The following is a 26,624-nucleotide window of genomic DNA, read 5'->3' as shown; positions in this document are numbered from 1 at the left end:
ACTCGGGTCTCCTAGCTGTGTGGCCCGCGCGTAAACACTCCTCCACTGTAGACACATTCATTCATTTGTTCATTTTCTACCGTTTTCCTCACAAGGTTCGCGGGGGTGCTGGAGCCTATCCCAGCTGTCTTCTGGCGAGAGGCGGGGTACACCCTGGACTGGTGGCCAGCCAATCACAGGGCACATATATGTAGACAAACAACCATTCATACCACTTACTGACTCTTTTGAGGTCGCATAGTAGTTGGTTAATATTCTGCATCATACATTGGTAGTGTATTGTCTGGTTGACTCTTACAGTAGTACTGTAGCTATATATGCAGTATATGTACAGCCATTTTTATTCATTCATTTTCATGAGTGTCACTGGTGCTGGAGCTTATCCCAGCTGTCTTCGGGCAAGAGGCGGGGTACACCCTGGACTGGTGGCCAGCCAATCACAGGGCACATACTATATGTAGACAAACAACCATTCACACTCACATTCATACCACTTACTGACTCTTTTGAGGTCGCATAGTAGTTGGTTAATATTCTGCATCATACATTGGTAGTGTATTGTCTGGTTGACTCTTACTGTAGTACTGTAGCTATATATGCAGTATATGTACAGCCATTTTTATTCATTCATTTTCATGAGTGTCACTGGTGCTGGAGCTTATCCCAGCTGTCTTCGGGGCGAGAGGCGGGGTACACCCTGGACTGGTGGCCAGCCAATCACAGGGCACATATATGTAGACAAACAACCATTCACACTCACATTCATACCACTTACTGAGTCTTTTGAGTTCGCATAGTAGTTGGTTAATATTCTGCATCATACATTGGTAGTGTATTGTCTGGTTGATGTGGCACAATACTCTTACTGTAGTACTCTAGCTATATATGCAGTCAAACCGATAAAAAAAATGCAGCCCACGAACGGCCTGCATGCCACACTTTGCACATCCCAAGGTACACACACGCACACACACCAAGTTGAGGTGTTCTTCGTCAGCAAGCCTCTCGTGAGGATTACACAGTTTGCATGAGGAAAGAAACACTTCATCTGTTTCTCTTTTAATGCGCGCGGTGTGGAGTGGGACAGCGCTTACGTCACAGAGTCGATCCTGTGGAGTCTTCCCTTCAACAATCCAGTAGAGTGTATCCATCTGATAATAGTCTCTACGAGTTTTTTGCAAGTAGACAGCAAGCATTTGGAAGTACTTTCAAAGATCATAAAATGTGAGAAATAGTATGCTATTTTCCCAAACGTGTATACATTATGCTGCTTTTGCATGACTTTGAATGAGCCTCAGTGATGCATTTTGTAGTGAATTCTATTGAATGTGGCGAGTTGTAATGTTTAGGTATAATACACACTGACTGGGTGCCCTACCTTGCCCATGCAGGCTTGCTGGGAGAGCTCAGAAGAACACCAGAGGTGAGCGGCCAGCTTGCAGACTTTGCAACGCAGTCCTTGCTTGGAGTTGCCTGCATGCATACAAACAGTCATTGCAGTACACAGTCAAGGACTTAGACTAACACTATTTGTCATTTGTCCAATCCTCACTGCAGAGTTGAGTCTGAAACAATGCCCCCATTTCGACATTTATGAGTTTGCGTAAGTGGACCGTCGGCGCTGCATTCAACGGCGAGACCATCTCATTCCAAAGTGGCTGAGACAACAACACGAATCTCCAAGATGGAACATCAAGAGCAGGGGTTTCAAACACGCGGCCCGCGGGCCAAATGTGGCCCGCAGGACACTAGTTTGAGGCCCCCGCCTTGATATGAAAGTTTAATGTTAGTGCAGCCCGCGCAAGTTTGATATGGATGCTGTATGGTATCATGTACCCAGAAAAAATTATTACGTTTGATTCATGTTCATGTAAAAGGTTAAATAACTGTCAATAGTTATCCTCCCTATCCGTGTGGAAGTGGTAAGACAAGTTGCATAGAAAATGGCTGGATGGACGTTTGAATGGTAAGAATGTGGAATTTGATCAATTTACTAGTGTGAATCAACTAGTGTGCTATTTTAATTCCTTCATGGGACAACAAGGAAAAAAAATCAATGTAAAAATTAGGAAGATGAAAAACTTCTAGTTTTTACTCCTATTGCGACTTAGGGTTAGGATTCGATGTAAAAATTAAGAAGTTGAAAAACCATACTGAAAATTATAAAAGCACCGTCACTGTTATTGTCATGCATTTAGTCCCAGTAAAGCATTCCATTGGCTATTCCTCTCACTGCGGTGACGTCAGCCTCCCTCTGGGCTACCTCTGGTGGGCAGAGGCAATATTGCAGTAATAATCAACAAGATACTTTGCTGGGACTTAATGCATTATGGAAAACGTGATTTTTTTTTTTTACTCCTTTTGAGACTTGTATTGTACATTTCTTAGGTACCCTTTTGACTGTTAGTTAAGTGGAGTTTAGCTTTTTTTGTACACAGAAGTGAGTCAGACTAGCCAGAGTAATGACTTCCAATGGGTTGTCAAGCTCGTCATGAGTTCTTATTATAATTATTATAATTATATTCTTATTATTGAAAGATTAGAAAATAGCCATAAAATAGCCACAAGGTTCAATGTTCTGATTGATAATAATAGAAACACAATATGCAAAACTTAATGTATGACGTCAACTATTACCTTGGATTATATGTTTGCATCGCTCACAGCTCGTCGGCCTGCGGAAGACGTGTTCCTGGAAACAATGAGTCTTGGGTGGCGCTGTGGGCTGACAAGGAGACTTGGGTAGACTCTTGCAGGTGAGAGACGACGAGGGACTGATGGACGGAGAGTGGGATGACTCGGTGAGAGAGGGGTTGGGGCTGGCGGACGGAGAGAAGGAGGACTCTGAACACGGGGGAGGCGACGGCGGTGGGGCCGGGGGGACAATGAGCGTGCAAGGCGGACGTGCTTCGCCGTTGCTGCGCTGAAAAAAGTTGTCCATGCTCTTGCTGCGCATGACTGATTTGAAGGACAGGGAGCGCTTCAGTCGCTGGAGCTGCAAGACGAGCAGAAACCATGTTAACAAACTCTGGAGTCAAAAAAACACCTAAAACATCAGAAATTATGGGATGTTCACACTTAAATGTCACATTAATTGGTGACTCCAAATTGTCCATAGGTATGAATGTGAGTGTGAATGGTTGTTTGTCTATATGTGCCCTGTGATTGGCTGGCCACCAGTCCAAGACAGCTGGGATAGGCTCCAGCATCTATGCGACCCTTGTGAGGATAAGCGGTAGAAAATTAATGTATAAATGAATGTATTGCAATATTTGATTAGTCTAATAATAGGCTATAGTCAACCACAAGACAGCGATCAATTAATTAATTTATGAATTTCTGAAACTTAATGACCGTATTATGGAGTGGTTAGCGCGCAGGCCACACAGCTAGGAGACCCCAGTTCGATTCCACCCTTCGCCATCTCTCTTTGCATGTTCTCCCCGTGCATGCGTGGGTTTTCTCCGGGTACTCCGGTTTCCTCCCACATTCCAAAAACATGCTAGGTTAATTAGCGACTTGAATCATCCATCCATTCATTCATTTTCTACCGCTTATCCTCATTAGGGTAGCGGGGGTATGCTGGAGCCTATCCCAGTTGACTTTGGGCGAGAGGCGGGGTACACAACATTAGGCCCAACTGTACATTCATTCATTTTCTACTGCTTATCCTCAGAGTCGCGGGGGTGCTGGAGCCTATCCCAGTTGACTTCGGTGAAAGGCGGGGTACACCCTGGACTGGTGGCCAGCCAATCACAGGGCACATATAGACAAACAACATTTTTGGGGGGAGGAAATCAGATATCATTAATGTACAAGTTGAACAGTTTTGGTCCCAGTATTGACCCCTGGGGTACTCCGCATGTAATATTTAAACTTGCAGATGTGTATTCTCCCATCTTTATATATTGCTTCCTGTTAGCTTGGTAGCTTTTGACCCATTTCAAAACTAAGCCTCCGATTCTGTACCTTTTTAATTTTGTTGTTGATGATGTATCAAAAGTGATGATGTAACCGAGCATGTTTTTGGAATGTGGGAGGAAACCGGAGTACCCGGAGAAAACCCACGCATGCACGGGGAGAACATGCAAACTCCACACATAGATGCGAGGAATCGAACCCGGGGTCTTCTAGCTGTGTGGCCTGGAACCAGGTACCGAAACACGTTTGTGTCTTTGTCAGGATTGGTGGATATGACCTCAAGTTGTGAAAAGTTGAAATATAAAAACACGTCATCATGATGTACAGACTCTCATGACATTGAATAATGTATGATTGACAGTTTTCAGCGAGGACAAGGTCAGGTGTTCCGCTACCATATTAGAACACCTTCCTACTAAAATACGCTGTAACCCTTTTTGAGTGTCCTTGCTCGGTCAGGCTTGTTTCTGATCTTCCATCAACGCTATTGCACTCCGCTCTGCTTCCTCAGTTCACAAACTTGTGAAGTGTGCGAATGGACGAGGATCGATATCCCTTTAAATTCATGTTTGATTGCTTTCATTGAGCGGCCTGCACCTTGGCATCTGATGCACATTCTTATCCTGCTTGCTGACTCTTTTTTTTATTTGCCTCATTATAAAAAACAAACAAAGTAGCTACTAATAACAAAGACTGAGGGGATGGACTATGGTGGAAATAAGTGCTGCCTCATATTTCCTCTAATTGTGATGCCACCCATTTGAGTACCGTACATAAACACCCCGGAAGTAGTTGTCATTACTTTGTCTGATACCACCCATGTGTCATGGCATCTGTAAAGCTGAAATGTATAGTGAAAATGTTATTTTAGTTGTATTCAATGTTAAAAAAATAATAATATATGGGAATACACCTTAAAAATTTTCATGGCTTTCATGGCTCTCTTAGCCATAAAGGTTCCCGACCCCTGCTATAGATTCACTACACATAAAGTCAAATATTTCACAAATTTATGTCTTAATAATATTAATAATTATAGCTTACAGCTAATTAAAAAAATTAATTAAATATCTCGTAAAATGCAAAAAATTGTCAGAAATTTTTATATTGTAAACTACTGAGCATATTATTATTATTATTATTATTAGAGATGCACAATATATTTTTTCCAAACCAATACAATAACAAGACTGATATGATTCATTCATTCATTTTCTATACCGCTTATCCTCACGGGGGTCATGGGCATGCTGGAGCCTATCCCAGCTGTCTTTGGGGGAGACGCGGGTTACACCCTGGACGGGTGGCCAGCCAATCACAGGGCACATATAGACAAACAACCATTCACACTCACATTCATACCTATGGACAAAATATCATGACATTATCACATTACTAATACATCGAGGAAACAGCCTGAACGAGGACAAAATGGCCGTTCCAGAAGTGCGCTATAATATGTTTTAGACCTTATGTGTCCTCATCATGCTGATTGCACCTTTGAGCTTTACTTGAAAGCCACCGAATCACCATCGCCAGCGCTCCCACGACGGGAAAAAAGCCCAATCAATAATATTGAGCAAGTAGCTCTTCTTCCTCTCTGAGCTACGCATTCAAAAGATGCCAATTAGTGCGAGTGCTGAATAGTCGTCTCCGTTGACCCATTTTTTTGCCAGTTAAAAAAAAAAAAAAAAAAAACCTTTTCCTACCAGGAGATGAATGTCTGCTTTCTTCAATTGACGTCTCTGGGCTAAGAGACGCATTTAATAATGGATGTTGCTCAATTACTTATCTGACTTTTGGAGGAGCTTATAAGAACGTAGCTAAGTCCCACAGGCATAGGTTAACACATAAAGGAATATTTTTGCTAATCTTAATACCGAATTTCACCGTAGTCGCAGCACCGTTAGATATATGTGCATCTGTCATGGCTGCTCAGTACTAGTAATAACATTGGAATACATCACAATTCATAGTACGATTCCTCTCTCTGTTTCACATCAATTTGTTCACTTCCTGTATTCTAAATGTGATGTAAATATGTGCAAATGTTGTGTGTGCAGTAATGCCCAATTCTGGGGATAGAATTAGATAACTGCACAAACACGGCACAGTGGACAAGTGGTTAGCGTGCAGGAGACCAGGGTTCAATTCCACCCTCGGCCATCTCATGTGTGGGTTTTCTCCGGGTACTCCGTTTTTTTCCCACATTCCAAAAACATGCTAGGTTAATTTGCGACTGCGAATTGTCCATAGGTATGAATGTGAGTGTGAATGGTTGTTTGTCTATATGTGCCCTGTGATTGGCTGGCGATCAGTCCAGGGTGAACCCCGCCTCTCGCCCGAAGACAGCTGGGATAGGCTCCAGCACCCCCTTGACACTCGTGAAAATGAATGAATGAATGAATAAAAATGGCTGCTGGAATGTAAATACATATACTGCATATATAGCTACAGTACTACAGTAAGAGTATACACTACCAATGTATGATGCAGAATATTAACCAACTACTATGCAAGCTCAAAAGACTCAGTAAGTGTAAGTAAGAATGTGAGTGTGAATGGTTGTTTGTCTATATGTGCCCTGTGATTGGCTGGCCACCAGTCCAGGGTGTACCCCGCCTCTCACCCAAAGACAGCTGGGATAGGCTCCAGCACCCCGCACAACCCTCATGAGGTTAAGCCATAGAAAATTAATTAATGGTTTAAAAAGGGGCTGCACAGTGGACAAGTGGGTTGCACACAGGTCTCACAGCTAGGAGACCCGAGTTCGATTCCAGCCTCGGCCATCTCTGTGTGGAGTTTGCATGTTCTCCCCGTGCATGTGTGGGTTTTCGCCGGGTACTCCGGTTTCCTCCCACATTCCAAAAACATGCTAGGTTAATTAGCGACTCCAAATTGTCCATAGGTATGAATGTGAGTGTGAATGGTTGTTTGTCTATATGTGCCCCGTGATTGGCTGGCCACCAGAATGAACAAACACTGAGCACATTCTGCACATTTTGCACCCTAAATTCAAAGTAGCGTGAATACTTTTTTCATTAAATCCTACTAAATTCTTACAAAAACTGGCAATAAATAAAAAGGTAGAAGTTGAGGACAGAAGCACCACCATCAATGTCCACCCCAGTGAGGTGCCTTGCTCTTTGGTTTTGTTTAAAAATGAGCACATACAGTAGACTTTGCCCAAAGCTTCTATAAATAGGCTGCTGTGAGGAATACTGGGATAAATGAATGATTGAGTAGCGAGTGTGTGAGGAACGCCGAAGCAAGACATCTGCAGACATCTCCAAACAAATGCATTTCTATTAAGGGGTGGCGGTCATGTGGTTGGGATGTATTTAAGTATTTAAAGGGGACTAGCATCACATGTACAGTACGGTACTGCAGGGGTGGTTCTCACATTGGAGCGGGTCGCAGAACCTGAGCCTCAAATCAGAAGGTGACCTCATTAAGCATCACTCCAGCTGAGGCCCTCGTTAGGCGAGAGAGCGACCTCTCTGTCAACCTTGATATGCATAGCAATCAGAACACAAATCATCTTTTTCTGGGAAGGCATTGAAACTCTCTGAATATCGTTTTTGCATTAAGAATGTTGCTATGTTAGCAATTTTATATTAAAATGACTGGAAATGTATTTCTATTTATGAGACGGTTGCTAGGCAGAATAGACTGCCTTATATTTCCTCTAATTGTGGTGCCGCCCATTTGAGTACCGTACATAAACACCCCGGTAGTAGTTGTCATTACTTTGTCTGATACCACCCATGTGTCATGGCATCTGTAAAGCTGAAATGTATAGTGAAAATGTTCTTTTAGTTGTATTCAATGTTAAAAAAATATTTAAAAAATAATATATGATATGGCTCTCATGGGAATACACCTTAAAATATGCGGCTTTCATGGCTCTCTTAGCCATAAAGGTTCCCGACCCCTGCTATAAATTCACTACACACAAAGTCAAATATTTCACAAACTTATGTCTTAATAATATTAATCATTATAGCTTACAGCTACTAAAAAACAAATTAAATATCTCGTAAAATGCAAAAAATGGTCCGAAATTTTAATATAATAAACTACTTAACTAACTGAAAAAACCTGAGCATTTAATTGTTTCGATATCTATGGTATTCTAATTTATTGAGCATATTATTATTATTATTATTAGAGATGCACAATATATTTTTTCCAAACCAAGACCGATATGATTCATTCATTTTCGATACCGCTTATCCTCACGAGGGTCACTGGCATGCTGGAGCCTATCCCAGCGCTGACTTCGGGCGAGAGGCGGGGTTACATCCTGGACTGGTGGCCAGCCAATCACAGGGCACATATAGACAAACAACCATTCACACTCACATTCATACCTATGGATAATTTGGAGTGGCTAATTAACCTAGCATGTTTTTGGAATGTGGGAGTACCCGGAGAAAACCCACGCGTGCACGGGAAGAACATGCAAACTCCACACAGAATTGGGTGAGAGTGGAATTGAACTCGCGTCTCCTAGCTGTGAGGCCTGTGCGCCAACCACTTATTCGCCAATCAGAACACCATACCGATAAATCTGATTTATTACCACTACCGCTTCTGAGCTGACTTATAAACAAACATTCCCAAAAAAATTATATCAGCCAACTAAAACACCCGGGGGCTTATTGTGCTGTGGCGTTTGAAAAGTGCAAAATATTTGCCAGAGACCTTCTTGGCGTCACACCGGCTGCTCAGAGCGTGTGCATAAATACAGGGCACCTTGCCCGACCGCGCCAGGTGGCTTCCACCACTTTCTACTCCGGTTCTCCTGACCTCCGTGGCGGCGCACTGGCTGCTCTGAGTACGTGTCCGAATATAGAGCACTTTGGTGGGCCACAGCAGGTGCCTCCCTCTACTCTATACTCTGGTTCTCCTGATAGCAATGATAGTAATGTTATGATATTTTGTCCATAGGTATGAATGTGAGTGTGAATGGTTGTTTGTCTATATGTGCCCTGTGATTGGCTGGCGACTAGTCTAGGGTGTACCCTACCTCTCGCCCGAAGACAGCTGGGATAGGCTCCAGCACCCCCGCGACCCTCGTGAGGATAAGCGGTAGAAAATGAATGAATGAGTATATTTCAACGTTTTCCCATAATGCATAGCATCCAAGCAAAGGATTCATTAGTGCGCTGCGATGACGTCCGCTTCCCTCTGGGCTCCTATATGTAAATACGGACCCAGCAACGGGGCAGTTTGAAGATGTTATTGCTGTCACGATGTGTCTTCTGGAGGACCGTTGCTGCTATGTGGGAGTCGAGGAGGCTAATGCAAACATGCTACGTCCTCCCCCGCATCTTGCGCCCGGTTTGCCAGCTGCGTGATGACTTGTTGGCGACATTAGTTTCACAAGCTGGTCTTGTTACTCACACACGAGGCCTAAACTAAAAGTTTTTAGGATTTTTTTTAGACTTTAGAATGAGAAACAATTCATCTTCTCCTTTCCATCTTTATTTTCTCCATCACCTTCTGCAGCTAGGTAACGCAAACAAAATGCAAATGTCTACCAATTCTGTGGGGAAAAGTGTTTTTCTTATGCTGGCGTGACTGGATTCTAGCTGCATAAAGGGTGATGTTCCTTTTTTCAGCCGCCCTTCCCCGCAGATGTCACGTCATGTGGGTTCGCGGGAAGTGCACAGGCGCAGCGCATGAATTCAACTCCTCCGAGGATAAAAGTAGGAGGGGGGGAAAAAAAAAAGGAGCGCTACTGTGCTACAGCAGTCGACAAGGGCAAGGACTCCTGTTTATCACTGTTAGCAGGGCGCTACTTGTCCTCTGACCGAGAGAGATATGCTTGTGTGCGTCTCCTGTACATAAAGCCTATGATAAGGTGTCAGGAGATGTGATATTTACATCTACGGAGGAGGTGCGGAGGTGAGGACGGATGTCTCGCTGATGCTTTAAATTAATGATGAGGTGAAATTTCAATCTTGATTGAGGTTCAAATCATTTTAATACTAATAAAGCTAAGAATTAGGGTTGGGCGATATGGACCCAATATTACAATATGATGATATAAAACTGTATAAAATTCAAATTCAGCAGAGTCTTGTCTAAAAAGCTGAAATTGTAAAGCACATTTACATATTGGTAACAATCTGGCTAACTTTTCTAATGGGATTTCAGCCTCTGCATAAGTACTGCATAAGTAGCAATCTTGTGCAAATACTGCATAAGGCTAAAAACACAGTACACAAAGTACATTTGAAACACTTCTATGCTAGGACTATGTTAAAAAGCCATAGCATTTCAGTATGTGGAATCAAACTATGGAATGGATTGAGTAAGGAAATCAAACGATGCACAACGATGAGCCAATTCAAGAAACAATACAAGCAGTTGATGTTTGCTAAATACAAGGATGAAGAGTCTTGAACCAGTCATGATGTGCTATATATATCACTTAATTGACACTTACTATGGTACCCATTATGTCATTGGATGCTCATATATCACCTCATACTTTGGTATGTGACAAAAGTTTTAATTTTATTAAATTAAATTAAATTGAATTAAATTAAATTAAATTTAAAAAAAATAAACTATATTAGGAAAGCAGGAAGTGAACAAATGTAACAGTTACTGATTGTAAAAGTACCAGATGGAGGGGTAGGATTTAATAAGCTTTGCTTCTTCCTACTCCTTTTTGGACATGTGGAACTGGGAACTGATTATGGGATGCAATTGTAATCTGATGCATGTTCAAATGAATAAAAATAAAACCATTACCATTAAAAATCTTCTTCCTGCACTTGTCATTAAGAGCGATGTAAGATATTTTTTATTTTTTTTTACGCAGACATGGGGCAAGTGACGCTCTTATTTTGAAGGACGGTCACGAAAGTGTGTTCCGTGTGTGTGGAGAACGGCTAAGACGAACTCCTTTCAAAAATAAACGTGCTTCTCGCATTTTTTTCCCACACAGAAATTTACATTAAACCATATATATATATATAAAAAACCCTAAACTGTATTATGGAAAGCAGGAAGTGAACAAATGTAACAGTTACTGATTGTAAAAGTACCAGATGGAGGGGTAGGATTTAATAAGCTTTGCTTCTTCCTACTCCTTTTTAGACATGTGGAACTGGGAACTGATTATGGGATGCATTCAATTGTAACCTGATGCATGTTCAAATGAAATTAAACCATTAACATTATATTAAAACCGTAAAACACAACATGGTGAAAATATACTATATACTACAGAATCTATACTGGTGTATTCCACAGGGGTCTGTCCTCGCCCCATTATTGTTCAACATATGCATCCATGACATACCGGAGACAACATTATGGATATGTGGCTATGCTAACCATCTGGCTATTATGGCCTAAATCAGGACATGGGTATCCTGGCAGCCTATCTGGCAACTCAGCACTGCTCCTTTAGCTTGTAAACAAAATATAATGTTAGCTAAGAAGTCGGACTTTACAGTATGTCTTTATCATATTAGGTGTGCCTACCTAATGGAGTGTATTTTGCAAGATGGGATATTAGAGTGTGATGATTAAGCGAGAAGTGAAGCCAACGAGGGGAGTGGAGGGGACGTCAAGGGAATTGAGTGAAAAGGGAAGTGTGCGGGGTAGAAGCAAAAACTCGCCATAATTCCATCTCATAAAAACGTCTACGCTGGCTGAGACTGTGATGGGCTTGTGCGCAGAGGATCAGTGGAGTGGAGCTGAGCACAGATGCAAAATGCCTGCTCAGCATTTACCGGCCAGCCCGCTGAGCACTCCGCCCCCCCGCTCCCCCCGCTCCCCCTTTCCCTGTTCTTCACTGCACAACCTCAGTGGGAATGCGCGTCCGTCATTAGGAGAAGTCAACTTTGTATGACTTGATGAGAACTACCAACGTGCACAACGCTAATGATGACCGTAAAACAGGAAATGGAAGTTATGGCTGCTCAGTACAAAATAATTGAAGCTCAGATAGTGAGTACAAAATCATTTGATAAATGAAGCAGACCTTTATCTTGTTTCAAAATGTTAGCACAATATGGCGACAACATGGCTGACCCTTCTGTAAATTTGAAGTTTTTGCTTTATGCTAGCAAAGTCAATTCAATTAGTAAACACATTAGAAATGCAGTTAGCATGTTTGTTGGTTAATTTTGAAAGTTTCTACCACACACACACACAACATTTATGCCTTGGTTTACATACAGTCCCTGGTTAGCATACAATACATTGTTGTTTTGTTAATACAACTGTGTTCTTCATGGATTCTTCATTGTTAGCATTCTATTAGCGAGCTAAACAAAATAAAAGTCAGCTACATTACGTCGCCTGTCTATGATGTTTTATAGTTTTATGTTTTTATAGTGTTACAAGGTTAATTTGACCTTCTATGAAGCTGTGACTGTTCCCAAAGACACAATGTGGCCGCGAGATCGACTACAACCGTCTTTCTATTTTGCCATGCAAATGCATGCAATTTTCTTTGACTCCATTTTCGGTTATTGAGGTGAGAAATACTATGGAATTGAAGAAATAACAGGAAGATGGTGGCTAATTTTGCTGCCAAATTGTGTCTTTGGGAACAGAATCGCATCTTCACTGAAGGTAAAAGTAACTTAAAATGTTTAATTCATTATTTATATGTATTTAGATGCATTTTAAATTGTTTTCTGCATGTAAAACCATAAAAATGTATTTTGTGTTAACATTTTTGGCTTTCTAGAATTAATTAATTGGATATATACAATTTTTAAAGTCTGTTTTGGTTAGAGTTCGACCTTCTGGAAGGTCGCAACTTGTTGCTTTAAAGTAGTGTTATTATGTATACTTATTTTTACACTTTATTGACATTCATGAACTGATTTTTACATTTTTACCCTACATTTTTTATGAAGTTGCCACTTTCTCGAACGCTGTGGCTAGTGTAATTTCCTGCAGTGGTTAACTTCTTTTTACGCTTGCACAACAGTCAAGACATTCAAACTGTGCGTGTGTATCCTTTCTATAGTCTGAGGATAACACAGACAACACCCTATTGTGTTATTAGCAAGTCCAAGGTGGCCAGTTTTTGTGAATTACGAGCCTAGCTCGCCAGCTATAAACACAGCAAACATCTGCTCCGGGATTGGCTCATAAATTCATGGGGGGGGGGTGCCATCAACAACGTGAACGCTTGGCTCATTGATGGAGGGTCCTGGGAGATGGGGTGACGGGGGACGAAAAAAATAAAAAAAAAACCTTCAATGTGATTTGCAGGTGTGTTGCTGTGACTGCCAATGCTAAAAAAAAACGCAGTAGGCTTAGTTAGTACCCAAAAGTACCAAAAAGTATCACAAGAATCAGTATTTTCGGCAGGTTTTTCAGAATAATGACGATGAATAATCCTCAGAAATGTTATGCACGCACTCAACACACACAAACATCGATATCTATAGTGCAACCCTAAAGGTCAAACTACTTGTAAGGATTAAAGAAGCTTAAACGAGGTGTGCGAGACCCACGGCTGCTACGACTAAGACCCTGGCCACATATAGGCGGGTAACTCAGAAAATTAACTTAGTATTTTTTTAGTATTAACTTAGTATTTTTCATCCACAGAGCACCCAAAAAGACGGTATAACGGACAAAAATGTCTCATTCCGTTCATACTGTTGTTCTATAGAATAAACACAGCAAGGAGCTGGTGAAAAGGTGCCAGGAAAATTATCAGGTTAATTTGCATTTACTGCGTGATACACTATTTGACTTCTTAGAAGTCAGAAATTAGACATTTTTTTTTTACTGAAAGACAAATCTTGACACGTTTTAATATCACAAGGGCTCGTGACGCCTAGTTTTTAGTATACTTTTAATTTTTACAAAAAAAAAAAAAATCTCAGTACCATTTGATGGTGCCCTCTGACCACGAGTGACGCACGCGCCACACTTTGAGAACCAATACTGTTAAAACAATGGCAGGTGTTAGCTTACCTTTGATTCCGGCTGGCTTGGCACAGTGGCTTGCGGTCGTTGGAGGTCCCGGTGCTGTGGTTCACTCTCCTTCTCGTTGATTTCCGTCATCTCGACTGGATTAAAAAATTAAATCCTCACTTGATAGCAAAACTGTAAGAAATGAATGGAGAAAGCTAGGCGTGTGACGGCATTAACATCGTTAGTAGTCCAACGATATTCAATCCATCTCGGAGCTTATTTGTGCTATATTCCAGTCAAAAGCGTCTTTAGATGATAAAACGTTTATTTACTGTGATTTTTTTTTATTCCGGAGCGTGGAAGATTTCCACGAGTCGCTGCTTGGTTTCTCTCTTTTACCCACCAGCTACTTTTCACATCTCCTCCCGGACGCGCTCTACAACAACTTTGATTTCACAGTGACGTAGCACCATTCTCCGCTCTGATTGGTCCGAATGACCAAGTAAACGCCTACTAATAATAATAAGATTGCTGGTTGGTCACAAATGCGTTCACAACGTGACGCCCACTACGATGATTACGTATTTTTACGCAAAGCCACGCCTCCTTAAAAGTTTATAGCTATAAAATGTGTTTACTGGTTCTTCAATAACAGCATATAAGCAGTTATATTAAAATTGAAAATAAAAAAAAAAGAATGATGGTTGATTTGGACCGTTATTACAACTGATGTGATTTGAAAACTATTTTTATATTTTATATTTTATATTAACACGACGTGTCTCTAATTGCTGACCTGAGGACTGGAACACACGTGTTGTGCATGTATTTTTTGCCTAAATTAAAAAAAATTCAAGCATAAAAAAAACAAAAAAATTAAAAGATATGTAAGCAAACAAAATTAATTCGAGTGACTTAAGCAATAATAATATAGACTAGTAGGAATTAGTTACAGTAGAAGTTAACATAGCTAACATTTACAAGTTATGCTGTATCATTTTTGAATCAATTTACAATTGGATAAATTGGACACAAAAAATCTTAGTCACAAACAGAATACAAAAGTTGTCTTAAAAAGAGGCATGTTTTGAAATGAAAAAAAAATCTTTGATGTTGCACACATCACAAGTATATGTGGGTCAAAGCTACTAAATGCAGATAGGCGACAAATCTCTTTCATGATGTAACACGTGAATATGCTGCAGACTTGTTATTCCCCCCCCCCCCCATCATCTCTATTATTCATCACTTTGAAGCCGTTTGCATTGGTGGCCTACATTTTTCTGCACGGATTACAATGTTAATATTGTGTATACATATTTGCATTCGTTTATGGCCATCACTACATATATTATCATTCCAGTTGCATATGCTAAATAAATGAGATTGTACTTCAGTATATTTTAAAATGCATGAAAGAATAAAAAAAAAGATATCTAATCACCCTCCTGCAGGATCATATTGTTGCACACGCCATATAAAAAGGTTTGATGACCTCCCGAGGGGGCCTTTGTGCTGGAAAATGTCGTGTCGGGGGGGAAGAAGAACCAATGGCAGAATTGATGACAAGGCACTTGAGCTGACTAATAATTTGCCGGTATGAAAATAGTCGATTCATTTTTGCCACTTTTGCACACTCAGCACAATTGAGGCCATGTGAGGTCATGTGTCACCAAATGACATTAGACACAAAGAGTTTTTTTTTTCTCCCATGTCGAGGTTGTTATTTTCATGGCAATTTTTTAGACTTTTCTGTAGCAGGATCCTAAAATCATCAACAGAACACTCCTGTCATAATAGAAGATCTTTGTAGCAGGCTGAATTCTTTTACAAAATCCACAAAGTTATAATTTAAGGTCTATGAATAACTGCGTTAAGATGCATTTAATGGTTTTTAATTGCTTCTGGAATTTGAGTGTTACCCTAAAATAATCATGTATGGTAATTATTAACATGGAAGCCTCCTTTTGACACCACTGCCCTCTACTGTACGTTTTTGGGAAAGCCATAAAAAAAACATTACATTCTTACCCGCTTTCACCGCTTGAAGATACGACTTGCAGTATTTCTACTGTTTAATTTTGCTGCTCTGTGAATAAACAAAGAAAAAATTAATTATCCATGTTAAAATGTTTAATTCAAATATTAAAATAACATTTCCAAAACAATACTATTCTCACTCTATAATGTTTGAACAAAACTATTTTTTTAATTGCGATATCTTTTTGTTTACAATAAGGCTAGAAAATAAGACTGTTATCCTGTAATGAATACTTGCCAGCCCAGTGTTGAATTATAAGCGACATAAATAAATAAGAGGTTAAAAATGTCGTACAAATAAAAGATGTTCAAAAACACTTTAGAGGTTTCCGGTGAGAGCCGAATCCATGAGGTCGTCGTCTTCGTTTCTCATGTAAATGGGACTGGATCGGGATGTGCGCTCGGCGCCGAGCATAGACAACGAGGTCTCCGAGGCGGAGATGGGCGACCGGGACCAGCTGTCCGCCTTCATGGGATGCGAGGACATCCCCACCGACATGGATGACTTCTTCTTCTCTTTGTCCCGTTCCCGATCCCGCTCCCTCTCCCGTTCCTTCTCCTTCTGCTTCTTCTTCTCCTTTTTGTGTTTCTTGTGTTTCTCCCCCGAGCTGAGCGGCATGGAGCTCATGTAGTCCTGGGCCGGGAGCGGTCGCACCGTTTGGTCGTCGTCGGAGCTGGGGCTGTTCTGGTGGGACTTCTCGGCCACCGAGCTGCTGCCCGACTCGCTCTCGCTGTCGTGGTTGAGCGGGGTGTGTCCCGGCGAGCGGCTGTGGCTGGGCGACGAGCGGTCATGCTTGGGGGTGGAGCCGCTGAAGAGGGGGGACGCTTTGAGGCTGGAGATCTGCGGTCGCAAGGAGTCGCCGGGGCCTTCGCTTCCTTTCTGCAGGGTCACTTTGGCCTTGATGCTCGGCGAGCCGCCGTCCGGTTTGCTGATGATGATCTTGGCCAGGCCGGTCCCGCCCACCGCGCCCGTTTTAGGGTCCATCATCTTTTTATCCCCGCTGCTCCCCCCTGTAACAGACACTTTCGCTTTCCCTTCTTTATCGGATTTTTCCCGCTTGTAGTCGCCGCTTTGCGAGGACGTGGCATGCTTGGAGGAACCCATGTTTGAAGCGCCGATGCTGGGGACGTTTCCGGGAGCGCCGCCGGCTGGGGGGCCGAAACCAGCGCCGCCCCCGGGTGGTCCGACTTCGCAGCCGTCCTCCCCCACGCCTCCGCTGCCCACACTCTTCAGTTTGTCAATGACAGCTGTGAGAGACGGCTTCTTGTTGCGACTTGGAGACTTTCCCTTGGCGTTTGGGTTGTTTGCGTTGTTCTGGCTCGAACCGCCGCCGCCACCGCCGCCGCCGCTGCTGCTTCCTCCTCCGCCGCTCCCACCTCCACCACTTCCCCCGCTTCCGCTCCCTCCTCCTCCCCCACCGCCTCCACTTCCTCCGCCCCCGTACTGAGACTGCGAGCCTCCGGAGAAGCCCATGGAGGCAGATGAAGATGACGAGGACGAGTTGGACGATGATGACGAAGAAGATGCGGAAGCCGAGGAGGTCATTGGCTTCTGGGAACTCATACCTCCGCTGGAGGAGGACTTGGACCCACCAGAGCTGCCTCCTCCTGAACCCATTGGTGACTTGGCCTTCGAGGAAGGCGGTGTCCCCGGAACTTGGGACTGTTGAATCTTCATGGGGGAAGACAACTTCTCCCCAGAGCTACCGGAGCGGGAATGAGAAGGCGAGATGTTCGGCTTTATGCTGGGGTTCATAAGCGACCCCGGCGGCTTCCCACCCTGTGTTTTTATCTTGTTGCCGCTCCCAATCCCGCCTCCACCGCTTCCTGCGCCGGAGAGCCCGTGTTTGGTGATTGGGGAAGATCCCGGTTTGCCGACCCCCATTCCCTGAGAGGAACCTTTCGACTGTGACGGTCCCACGCTAATCCCTGATGAACTTGTTGACTTGGAGCTGTTTCCTTGCGCTATGGAGCCTTCCTTGGACTTGATCTTCCCGGAAGAAGAATGGGAATGGTGGCTTTTGCTGCTGCTCGTCCCGCCTCCTCCTCCCGTGCCGCCCGAGGCGGAGCTGCTGGACGTGTAGCTGCTGTGGGAGCTTTTCCCGCCGGTTATTGTCCCTTTCGGAAGTTGAATTGTGATTTTGGGAATGGGTGGCGTGGCGCCGCCGGGTGGGGTCTGCGAGCATCCGGAACTTCCCGGAGACTTGGAACCTCCGCCGCTGAGGCTCCCGCCGGAGCCGGAGCCGCCGCTGGGAGGCGTGTACGGGCGTCCCCCTGAGCTGTGAGAAGGAGACTTCCCGTCCGGGTCCAGCTTTTTACGCTTCGGGGGCTTATCTTTGGACTTGCCCTCACTGGATGGAGTCCGACTACGTTTGACCTGTTTGCCCTCAGTTGACATGCTTCCCATTCCGGAGTTGCTACTCCCGTTGCCTCCGTTCTCATCCTTTTGGCGCATGAGGCTCTGCTGTTTGACTTTGGACTCTGTGCTTTTAAAATCAGAGCAAACCGGTCCCAAGCCCATCATAAGGGGGCTCTGGGAGCCTCCCACGTGAGTGTCTCCCAGATCAGGCGCCTGTCCCAAAAGGGGTTTACCAGAGCCGCTGTTGCCTACAAAAAACATCCCCATGTCAAACGGGTCTTTGAGTGAAGGTTCGGGGGTGTTCTGCCCATGTGGTGTGGGGTTCTGGGGTGTACCCGACGGCGTGTTCTGCTGACTGCTCCCACCAAAGCCCTTGACCAGCTCCATGTCTCCGTCGGCGCTCGGTGAGCTGTCCTCAAAGCAGCCGTGGCCTGAGCTCAGCAGGTCAGGGTTGAAGTCCGCAGCATCGGTGAAGAAGTTAGTGGAGGAGGAATCGCTAGTGGGGGTGGCAGCCGCCTCCGCAATGAGGTCGGCGGCGTCTGTGAAAGGGTTCTCGTTGCTGTTGGTGTTGAAGATGTCAACCGAGTCAAACACAGCGCTGCCCTGTCCTGAACTGGAAGAGTCCCGAATGGGTGTTCCCAGCGGGCCCCCGTCATCCACAGCGCCGCCCATGGGATGCTGACTATGGGTTCCGCTGCTGGCTTTGCCGGTTTGTTCTGGCAAATCGGACAAAATTTCCGTGATATCCGGTCCGATGCTATCAGAGCTGGAGAGGCGTACTATGCGGGGCGGTACGGCGCCCGGTGGCAGCTGTTGCTGAGGTTGGACGTGAGACGGCGGGTAAGGCATGCTGGGCCCAGAGGGCGGCGTTCCGCATTGGCTTGGGGCTGGTGTGATGCTGTGGGGCGTGTCCAAGCCGTCGCCCGCCAGGTTGACGTCAAAGATGGAGTTCTGGGACGCGTCGACGTCCATGGAGAGGAGCTCGCGGTGGAAGTCGTCCTCGTGCGTGACTGCGTGGTGTGGATGGTGCTGCGACATGGAGGACCCCTGTTGAGGCTTCATGCCGATAGGGCCCGCTGGTCCCCCTGCGGCAGGAGTCCCAGGTATCCCGCTACCCTTTTCTCCCACTCGAGGACGCTTCTTCTTGCCTTTTGTGCCACCTCCGGGGCAAGCCCCCCCCATGCTGTCGGTACGAGGTGACCCAGATGACGAATTCTGTCTCTCTAATGGACTGGAGCCGTACAGTGCGGCAAAATCCTGTGAGGGGTTGTCCTTCAACAAGTTCATCAGCATGGGATGGTTCTTGGTGTTGCTGGCAGGCGACGACGTTGGCGGCGGTGTCTGGTGGGGCTGGGGTGCGTTCTGGGAGTTGGGACTGGAACCGACACTTCCCGTTATCTGGAGAAGACTGGTCAGGATCGGATTCTGCGTGACTTTGCTGTAGTCGTCCGAATGACCTTGACCTTGCTGCTGCTGCTGACCCAACTGCTGCTGCCCGGTCATCCCACCTTGAGCTTGACACTCCGCTCCTTGGCCTTGGCGTTCATTGCGAGACATCCCCAAAAGAGACGTGATTGGACCAGCAAAACCGGACCCACCGGGGGGTCCTGTGGGTGTGCTGCCACCCGTGAGTCCCAGCAGTCCAATTGGGTTCGCCACCTCCCCGCTTGCCATGTTGTAGGTGGGACTGCCGGATGGTGGTGGGTTATTCTTCACCATGGTCTCCACGGTCTGTGCTATCAAAGAGAGTGCAGGAGTGTCTGCCTGGATGGTCTCAGCTTTCCTCCGGATGGCCCGCATCGTCACAGGGATGGACATGCATCTAAAACAGGGGATCAAACGTTCAGTTTTGCTAGTACGACAAATAAAGTACACATGTTACTATTTTAAGCAGAAAAGACTCCATGATAGTCAGAGATGATGTTTGGCGCTGTAACTAGTTTTTCTTCTCATTTCTGTTGGCTTAGTAGGACTCTTCAAGCACCTTTTGGGGTCATTTAGTTTATGGCTGAAACACACAAAGACCAGAGGGAAGCGGACGTCATCGCAGCGCACTGGCAGGCACCAATGAATCCTTTGCTTGGATGCTATGCATTAAGTGAAAACGTTGAAATATACTCATTCATTCATTTTCTACCATTTATCCTCAAGAGCGTTGCGGAGATGCTGGAGCCTATCCCACCTGTCTTCGGGTGAAAGGCGGGGTGTCCACCCTGGACTGGTGGCCAGCCAATCACAGGGCACATATAGACAAACAACCATTCACACTCACATTCATACCTATGGACAATTTGGAGTCGCTAATTAACCGAGCATGTTTTTGGAATGTGGGAGGAAACGGGAAGAACATGCAAACTCCACACAGAGATGCCTGAGGGTGCAATTCTAGCTGTGAGGCCTCTAACCACTTGGTCGCAGTGCAGCCCGTTCAAATATATACATTTTTTAAATCTCAAATAAATATATAATGGCTGTAAGGCTGTAAATATCCTTACCTCTGGACCACCTTGGTAATGAAGTCATCAGTGCAGATCAAAGCATCTGACAGTCCTTTATATAGTTTGCAGGACACTTGTCTGGAGTCTATCACATCCATTACCACTAGGGGGGGACGACGACACATTAATTGATCAACAAAATCTGATGTTGCTCATTGTTGTGGCGTGCGTACTGAGTGCTTACCGCAAACTAATGACTCATTGACAGGATGTTGAAAAGAGACGCTGAAACTGGAGTCGGTCAGAGGACAGACCTCAAACTGCAGCAGGCCAATGTTGTCTAATATAGCAAATTGAAAAACACTCGAAAATTAACAAATCCACGTCGCTGGTTGATCAAATCCGGTAAGCCTGCGGACAAAAGGCCCAAACCTTCTTTGATAGACGTCCGCTTCACACAGCTGCCAATCAAGGTGTTGTAGGCCGCCTGGTGCCGAATGATGTCCAGCAAAAGGGGCACCTGAGCCGGGTGGCGAAAGGGGATCTTGGTCACCAAGGCGCCTTGGAGAGAATGACCGTCCTGCACCGGGGCGTCGCCGTTCAGGAAGTAACAATGCTGCTGGTCTGGTAACACCTGTAAGAACAGACAGACTGTGAATAACCTTGTTCGGAATGGTTATCATATCCCACTTTATCCCAATGGGATGCAGTTCCGAGGCTGCTTACTGAGTAGAAGTGCATGTTGTGTGAGGGTGGCAGTGTGGCACCGCCCTCCTCCGTTGGCTGTAGCTGGCTCTGGACTATTAGCTGGTAGAGGGTAGACAAACTGGGTGTGCTCTCAAATATAGGAATACCTGGGAAACACACACACAGAAAGGGAGTTCTTTCAGAAAGAGTGGTTTTTTATCATGTATCATGCCCCCAAGTGTCAGTATCATACTCATACTGGCACGCGGGGGCATGATACTGGGCCTGATACCAGACAAACCATGTGATGATCTTATTATCACATTACTATTTAATCATGAGCTTATTATCACGTACTATTTAATAATAAGAAAATGTTCAGTTTATTACATGTATTATATCTAAACAGTGTAAACACAACAATTGCAAAAATATTGCAACAATAATATTTTATCAACAGTCTTATCTTATCAATGTCTGACAATTAAAGTTCCATTAATCAAGTTTGGGTTTTTTGGTGACTGGAGAAGCACTAAGCACTAAGCACTCGTGTGCTGTTCTCTGATTGGTTGTTTCACGGGCACGATACCAGAGCAGCGCGCTCTGAGTGGACAGCTACGGGCGCTGATACTGGACGTGGTTAAACTCTATATTTTATCCGTATCCGCATTTTCCCCTAGGGTACAGGGCCAATTAATACTGTAGTATGTGATAAAAGGTGTTTCTTTGCCCTGGATAAACAGCTGCACATCAATTTAAAAAATTCAGGTGAAGCTTACCTGTAGCATTGCCGAGTCTTTGAATGAAGGACAGGGAGAAAGGCATGGGGTGGTTCATCTTGAGGAAGAAACAGGCAGGCAGGTCCACACAGTTGGAGTTGGTCACCGTGGAAAAGGAAGGGGTCCTGAAACAAAAAGCATAGTGCATCTAATAAATATCCGAAAAGGCCAGTCCATTATTTGCATTATAAGGGGATTGTCTGGGAATGTTTCAAGCAACTTTGTATTTAGCAAATATTGGTCATGGTTTTATTTCATTTGAACATGCATCAGATTACAATTGAATGCATCCCATAATCAGTTCCCAGTTCCACATGTCCAAAAAGGAGTAGGAAGAAGCAAAGCTTATTAAATCCTACCCCTCCATCTGGTACTTTTACAATCAGTAACTGTTACATTTGTTCACTTCCTGCTTTCTTAATATAGTTCAATTGTTTTTGATATTAAATTAAATTAAATTAAGCATATCATGACTGGTTCAAGAATCTTCATCCTTGTACAATCAGTAACTGTTACATTTGTTCACTTCCTGCTTTCTTAATATAGTTTAATTGTTTTTGTTTTCCAGATCCAGACATATACAGCTGGAATAGGTGCAGATTCTGTAAGATCTAGAAAGCTTCCTGTGCTGGTTATTGTGTGTAGCTGCTTGAAAAGGAGTCCGCAACTCACTACAGAAGAAAAACAGAAGAAAGAAAGCGACTGCATGCCTACCCTTTGCTATCCACCGGGTGTGAGCCGGTGATGAGTGGTGCAATGGGGAGCTTGCAGGTGTTGGCGGTCCCCTCGATGGTGACCGAGACGCTGACACCCAGTGAGCGTGGCACTGTAAGGAGAGTTTGTTTTGAAGAACAATCAAAAACACTAAGATGGATGTACTCATTGTGTCATTTCCTTAAGTGTGCTCACTATTGGCATCTGTCAGGTTAAGGTGGACGCCCATTCCCTCCTCGAAAATGTCATACGGGGAGACGTAACACTGAAGAGAAACAAGATGACCGCCACTCCTGGCTGTCAGCAGGCCAACACTGCCATGTAGAATTGTCTCCACTGTATTAGCATTAGTTGCTAACCTAAAGAGAGTAAAAAAAACACATTAGAAGACTAGTGTTGGGTCAAATGTGCTGTGAACTCACCGGAACATGTGCATCATCTTGGTGAGATCAAGCTCGAGAGACTGCAGTGCGATATACATCTTGGTTTTTAATTTACTGCAAAAAAAAAAAAAAAAAGTCGCAAATCATTTCCAACACAAAAAATGTAACGTGTTTGAACTTACTTGTCTCCAGGGAGCTTGTATAAGTCAACAAGTCCCTTAAGATGTTTGGAAAACTCCTCAAAGTTCTTCTCCCTTTATCATAAGACACAGAAAGAATACATTTATGTGTCAAATTATTTAAAAAATTATCATCAGATACTCAAATCTTGGAAAAGCATCCCTTGTGTATATCTCAGTTAATCCGTTCCAGTAAGGAAGTAAAAAAGTTAAATATAAGTATAATATATAGTCTCTTTTGTGCTGTGGAGGAATTTTGGCCCACTCATCTTTGCAGAATTGTTGTAATTCAGTAACACTGGAGTGGTTTCAAGCATTAACTACCATTTTAGGGTCAAGACACATCGTCTCATTAGGATCCATAGGTATGAATATGAGTGTGAATGGTTGTTTGTCTATATGTGCCCTGTGGTTGGCTGGCTACCAGTCCAGGGTGTACCCCGCCTATCGCCAGAAGTCCCCCTGCGACTCTATTGGGGATACTACATTTAGAATAATCATGACATTCAAAGCACAGTTATGGTGAGGGACAACTGAACAGGTGAAATAAAATAAAAGCAAAAATATTACAGTATTATGAATGAAAACTGGTAAAAAATCATACAAATATGTTGAATGTGTAATAAAATACAATCAAATCAAACACTTACCTCAGATGTTGAATCAACTCGGGACAGCTCTGTAACAAAAACATTTACATTAGCGTCCGCAAAATATGTGACATTTTGTAATGCAACGTCCTCACCGTGGGGTTTTCGCCCTGATGAGCCACTTTGACGTCCACAAGCTGACCCCCGCTGTCAAGCTGCACCTCCACGTAAAACATATCTGAGGTGATGTAGCACTCGGTTCCGGATGGGCTCAGGTGGGAGCCCAGCCTGCACAGAAAACCATCACAATAATGAAAGAATGGTCTTTTATACATTTCAACTGTTTAAATTTTAAACAGGAAATTGTGTCAAAAAAAGATGAATACTCACATGTTTTGTCTCGCTATGGACTCTAGACGATCTGTCATGGAGGGTAAAGATGAGACTGAAAAACGAGAGAAAAAATCATTTTATTTTGGAGTCTCATTGGCAAAAAAAAACGTTATTAGTACATAACATAAACCATTATCGTACATGTAGTGCTCTGAATACAACCAGGGCTTTATATACATTTTTTAAATGTAATAATGATTTGGAGTGCATGAGAAATTGTTTGGCAATATTGCGGAAGCGCCTTGGGTGTATGGCCAATCATAGCAGACTGCGAGAGGTATGAATAAATTAAAACAGATATTATGAAAATATAAGGAAATTTAGCCGGAATAGGTGCATATTTTGGAAGATGTAGAAAGCTTCCTGTGCGGGTTATCTTATGTAGCCGTTATAGGAGTCCCCAACTCAATACAAAGGGCCGAAAATTAGCATAATAGGTCACATGTAGCGTTAGATGAAGCTGCTGGATGCTGACCACTTCAAATGCACATCTTCTATCCAGTCATCCATTTTCTCATATTCTCATGAGGGTCCCGGGGGTATGCTGGAGTCTGCTACTGCATCTTGTGGAGTTAAATTACAATCAGGAGGTTGCCTACAGCCACAGCTGCTAAGATTTTTTTTACCTCGCCTTAATTAGAAACCCCGGCAATTATATAACCCTCGCATTTCCTTAAAAAAAAACGACTTTAATGTTGACATACTGACCTTTAAGTGCCCTCTGCAGGGTCTCCAAACAAGTGAGCAGCAACTGGTGGCCAGCAGCGTTCATCATACCACGTTTCTCCTACAAAACAGGACAAATGATTTATTTTTTCATGGTAAAAAATGCAAGCATGGCATCTTGTGCTATTGTGGTGTCTTACCATAGCCTGACGCACAACTTTAGAGGTCTCCTGCCACGGGCGGGTGGCGTTATGTTTGGCGTGAAGCCTCTCCAGCAAGGCAGCCATTCGACTCTGCTTTTCAGCTTCTGAAAAAAAAAAAAGTCAATGATGTTGATGTTGTCAATGTAAATCGACATGACATATAGAATGGTTGGTTAGGTGGATCATAGAATAATTACATTCTCCTCCCTATTAAACACCTTATCCTAAGTACTCTCTGCTTTTGAGTATTGAGCACTGTATGTACATCACACACATACAAACATCTGCTATTTGAACCAAAGCAATGACATAAGAACCAAAACTACAAGGCATATAATCATTGTAATAAGTGCATATTAACAACAGATTACAATCAATCTTCCAAAAAGTCTCAAAACCAAGTTGCCGTTAAATGCTTTACCTAATAATGCATTAAAAACACGAACAACTGAAATCGTTTTAAGTGCTAACTACTATAGTTGCTATACATCAGTATGTACATGTTTACTACTGCATTTAAACAGCATTTTGTGAATAACCGTACTTTAATAACGGTATAACTGCATAATTCATTGTAACTATTATTACATTATTAAAATGAAATTAAGATAATTCAAAGAGGCTACATTGTTGGCTAACTTATTGTTAGCTAACTTGCGCTTGACCTATTAGTAGAACTAGTCGAGCGGGCACAGCGAATAAAAAAAAAAACACTAATACTAATGCTTACCTGTCACCTCTTCGGTTTTTACCCGGTCCGAGTGAGACTGGGTCGCACCTTGCGGGACGGAGAGGGAAAGTTCTGTTGCGGGACTGCCCTGCATAGCTACACCAGGCCCCGCCGCCATTGTGCTAGCTTGTTCTCCCTGCGCAATCAGGCTTCCGTAGTTTACCATAATGCTCATACAACGAGGAAAGGCCATTTTTGTGATTTTATATATTTTTTTTCCAAACGTAGGCTGGAATACACTAAGCCTGATTATGACCCTTAATGTTTAACACTTTAAAAAAAATTCACATAGCACTAAAATGTATCGCAATTAATAAAGTCAATTTTTTTGTTGTAATACCTCATTTGTACACTAGATGGTGCACAATTGCCGTTATGAAGCAATCCCTGTTACGACGATGGTTCGCTGAAAAAATTAAAAATTAAAACACCAAACTCCAAAACCTTGATGAATGCTGTCTTTTAACGATGTGTACATTTTTATCACCGATAGGTAATTAAGCAACTCGATGAGAGGGAAATACAAACACACACCTGAGCCCAGTGAACAGCTGAGCCTGTGCCAGTGAAGACTCTCTGGGGAGGATTTTCCCACCAACCATTATGACCTGCCCGAGAGAGAGAGCACTATTA

General features: G+C 43.6%; 2 protein-coding genes across 5 annotated transcripts in view; both read right to left on the bottom strand.

Moving 5' to 3' along the window:
• The window catches only part of LOC131109471 (SH3 and cysteine-rich domain-containing protein 2-like), a 28,197-nt gene extending 12,187 nt beyond the window's left edge, over nucleotides 1–16,010 (bottom strand). The window contains exons 1-4 of one of the 4 annotated variants that reach the window (XM_058061522.2): nucleotides 15,862–16,010; nucleotides 13,891–14,022; nucleotides 2,638–2,995; nucleotides 1,379–1,473 (exon numbers count right to left, since the gene is read on the bottom strand). In XM_058061522.2, the coding sequence (XP_057917505.2) occupies nucleotides 1,379–1,473; nucleotides 2,638–2,995; nucleotides 13,891–13,980 (543 nt within the window). In that variant the 5' untranslated portion in view covers nucleotides 13,981–14,022; nucleotides 15,862–16,010. Of the gene's footprint in view, nucleotides 1–1,378; nucleotides 1,474–2,637; nucleotides 2,996–13,890; nucleotides 14,347–15,861 lie in introns of those variants that run through there. The other 3 variants (XM_058061526.2, XM_058061524.2, XM_058061525.2) reach the window with 3 other exon arrangements.
• Nucleotides 16,011–16,179: 169 nt separating this feature from the next.
• Nucleotides 16,180–26,153, bottom strand: med1 (mediator complex subunit 1). The gene is made up of 16 exons (XM_058061515.2): nucleotides 25,992–26,153; nucleotides 25,259–25,365; nucleotides 25,101–25,179; nucleotides 24,390–24,444; nucleotides 24,155–24,287; nucleotides 24,060–24,088; nucleotides 23,413–23,484; nucleotides 23,270–23,344; nucleotides 23,043–23,206; nucleotides 22,848–22,959; nucleotides 22,134–22,258; nucleotides 21,394–21,521; nucleotides 21,100–21,301; nucleotides 20,912–21,007; nucleotides 20,725–20,830; nucleotides 16,180–20,051 (listed from the first exon to the last, which is right to left on the bottom strand). The coding sequence occupies exons 1-16, from the start codon at nucleotides 26,107–26,109 to the stop codon at nucleotides 16,190–16,192; spliced, it is 5,463 nt and encodes a 1,820-aa protein (XP_057917498.2). The 5' UTR covers nucleotides 26,110–26,153; the 3' UTR covers nucleotides 16,180–16,189.
• Between the last annotated feature and the right edge of the window lie 471 nt (nucleotides 26,154–26,624).

Source organism: Doryrhamphus excisus, unplaced genomic scaffold, assembly GCF_037039965.1.
Source record: "Doryrhamphus excisus strain RoL-2023G ecotype Guam unplaced genomic scaffold, RoL_Dexc_Guam_v1.1 HiC_scaffold_24, whole genome shotgun sequence".
NCBI lineage: Eukaryota > Metazoa > Chordata > Actinopteri > Syngnathiformes > Syngnathidae > Doryrhamphus > Doryrhamphus excisus.
Note: the sequence above shows the minus strand (reverse complement) of the source record. Positions and strands in the feature narration are given on the sequence as shown.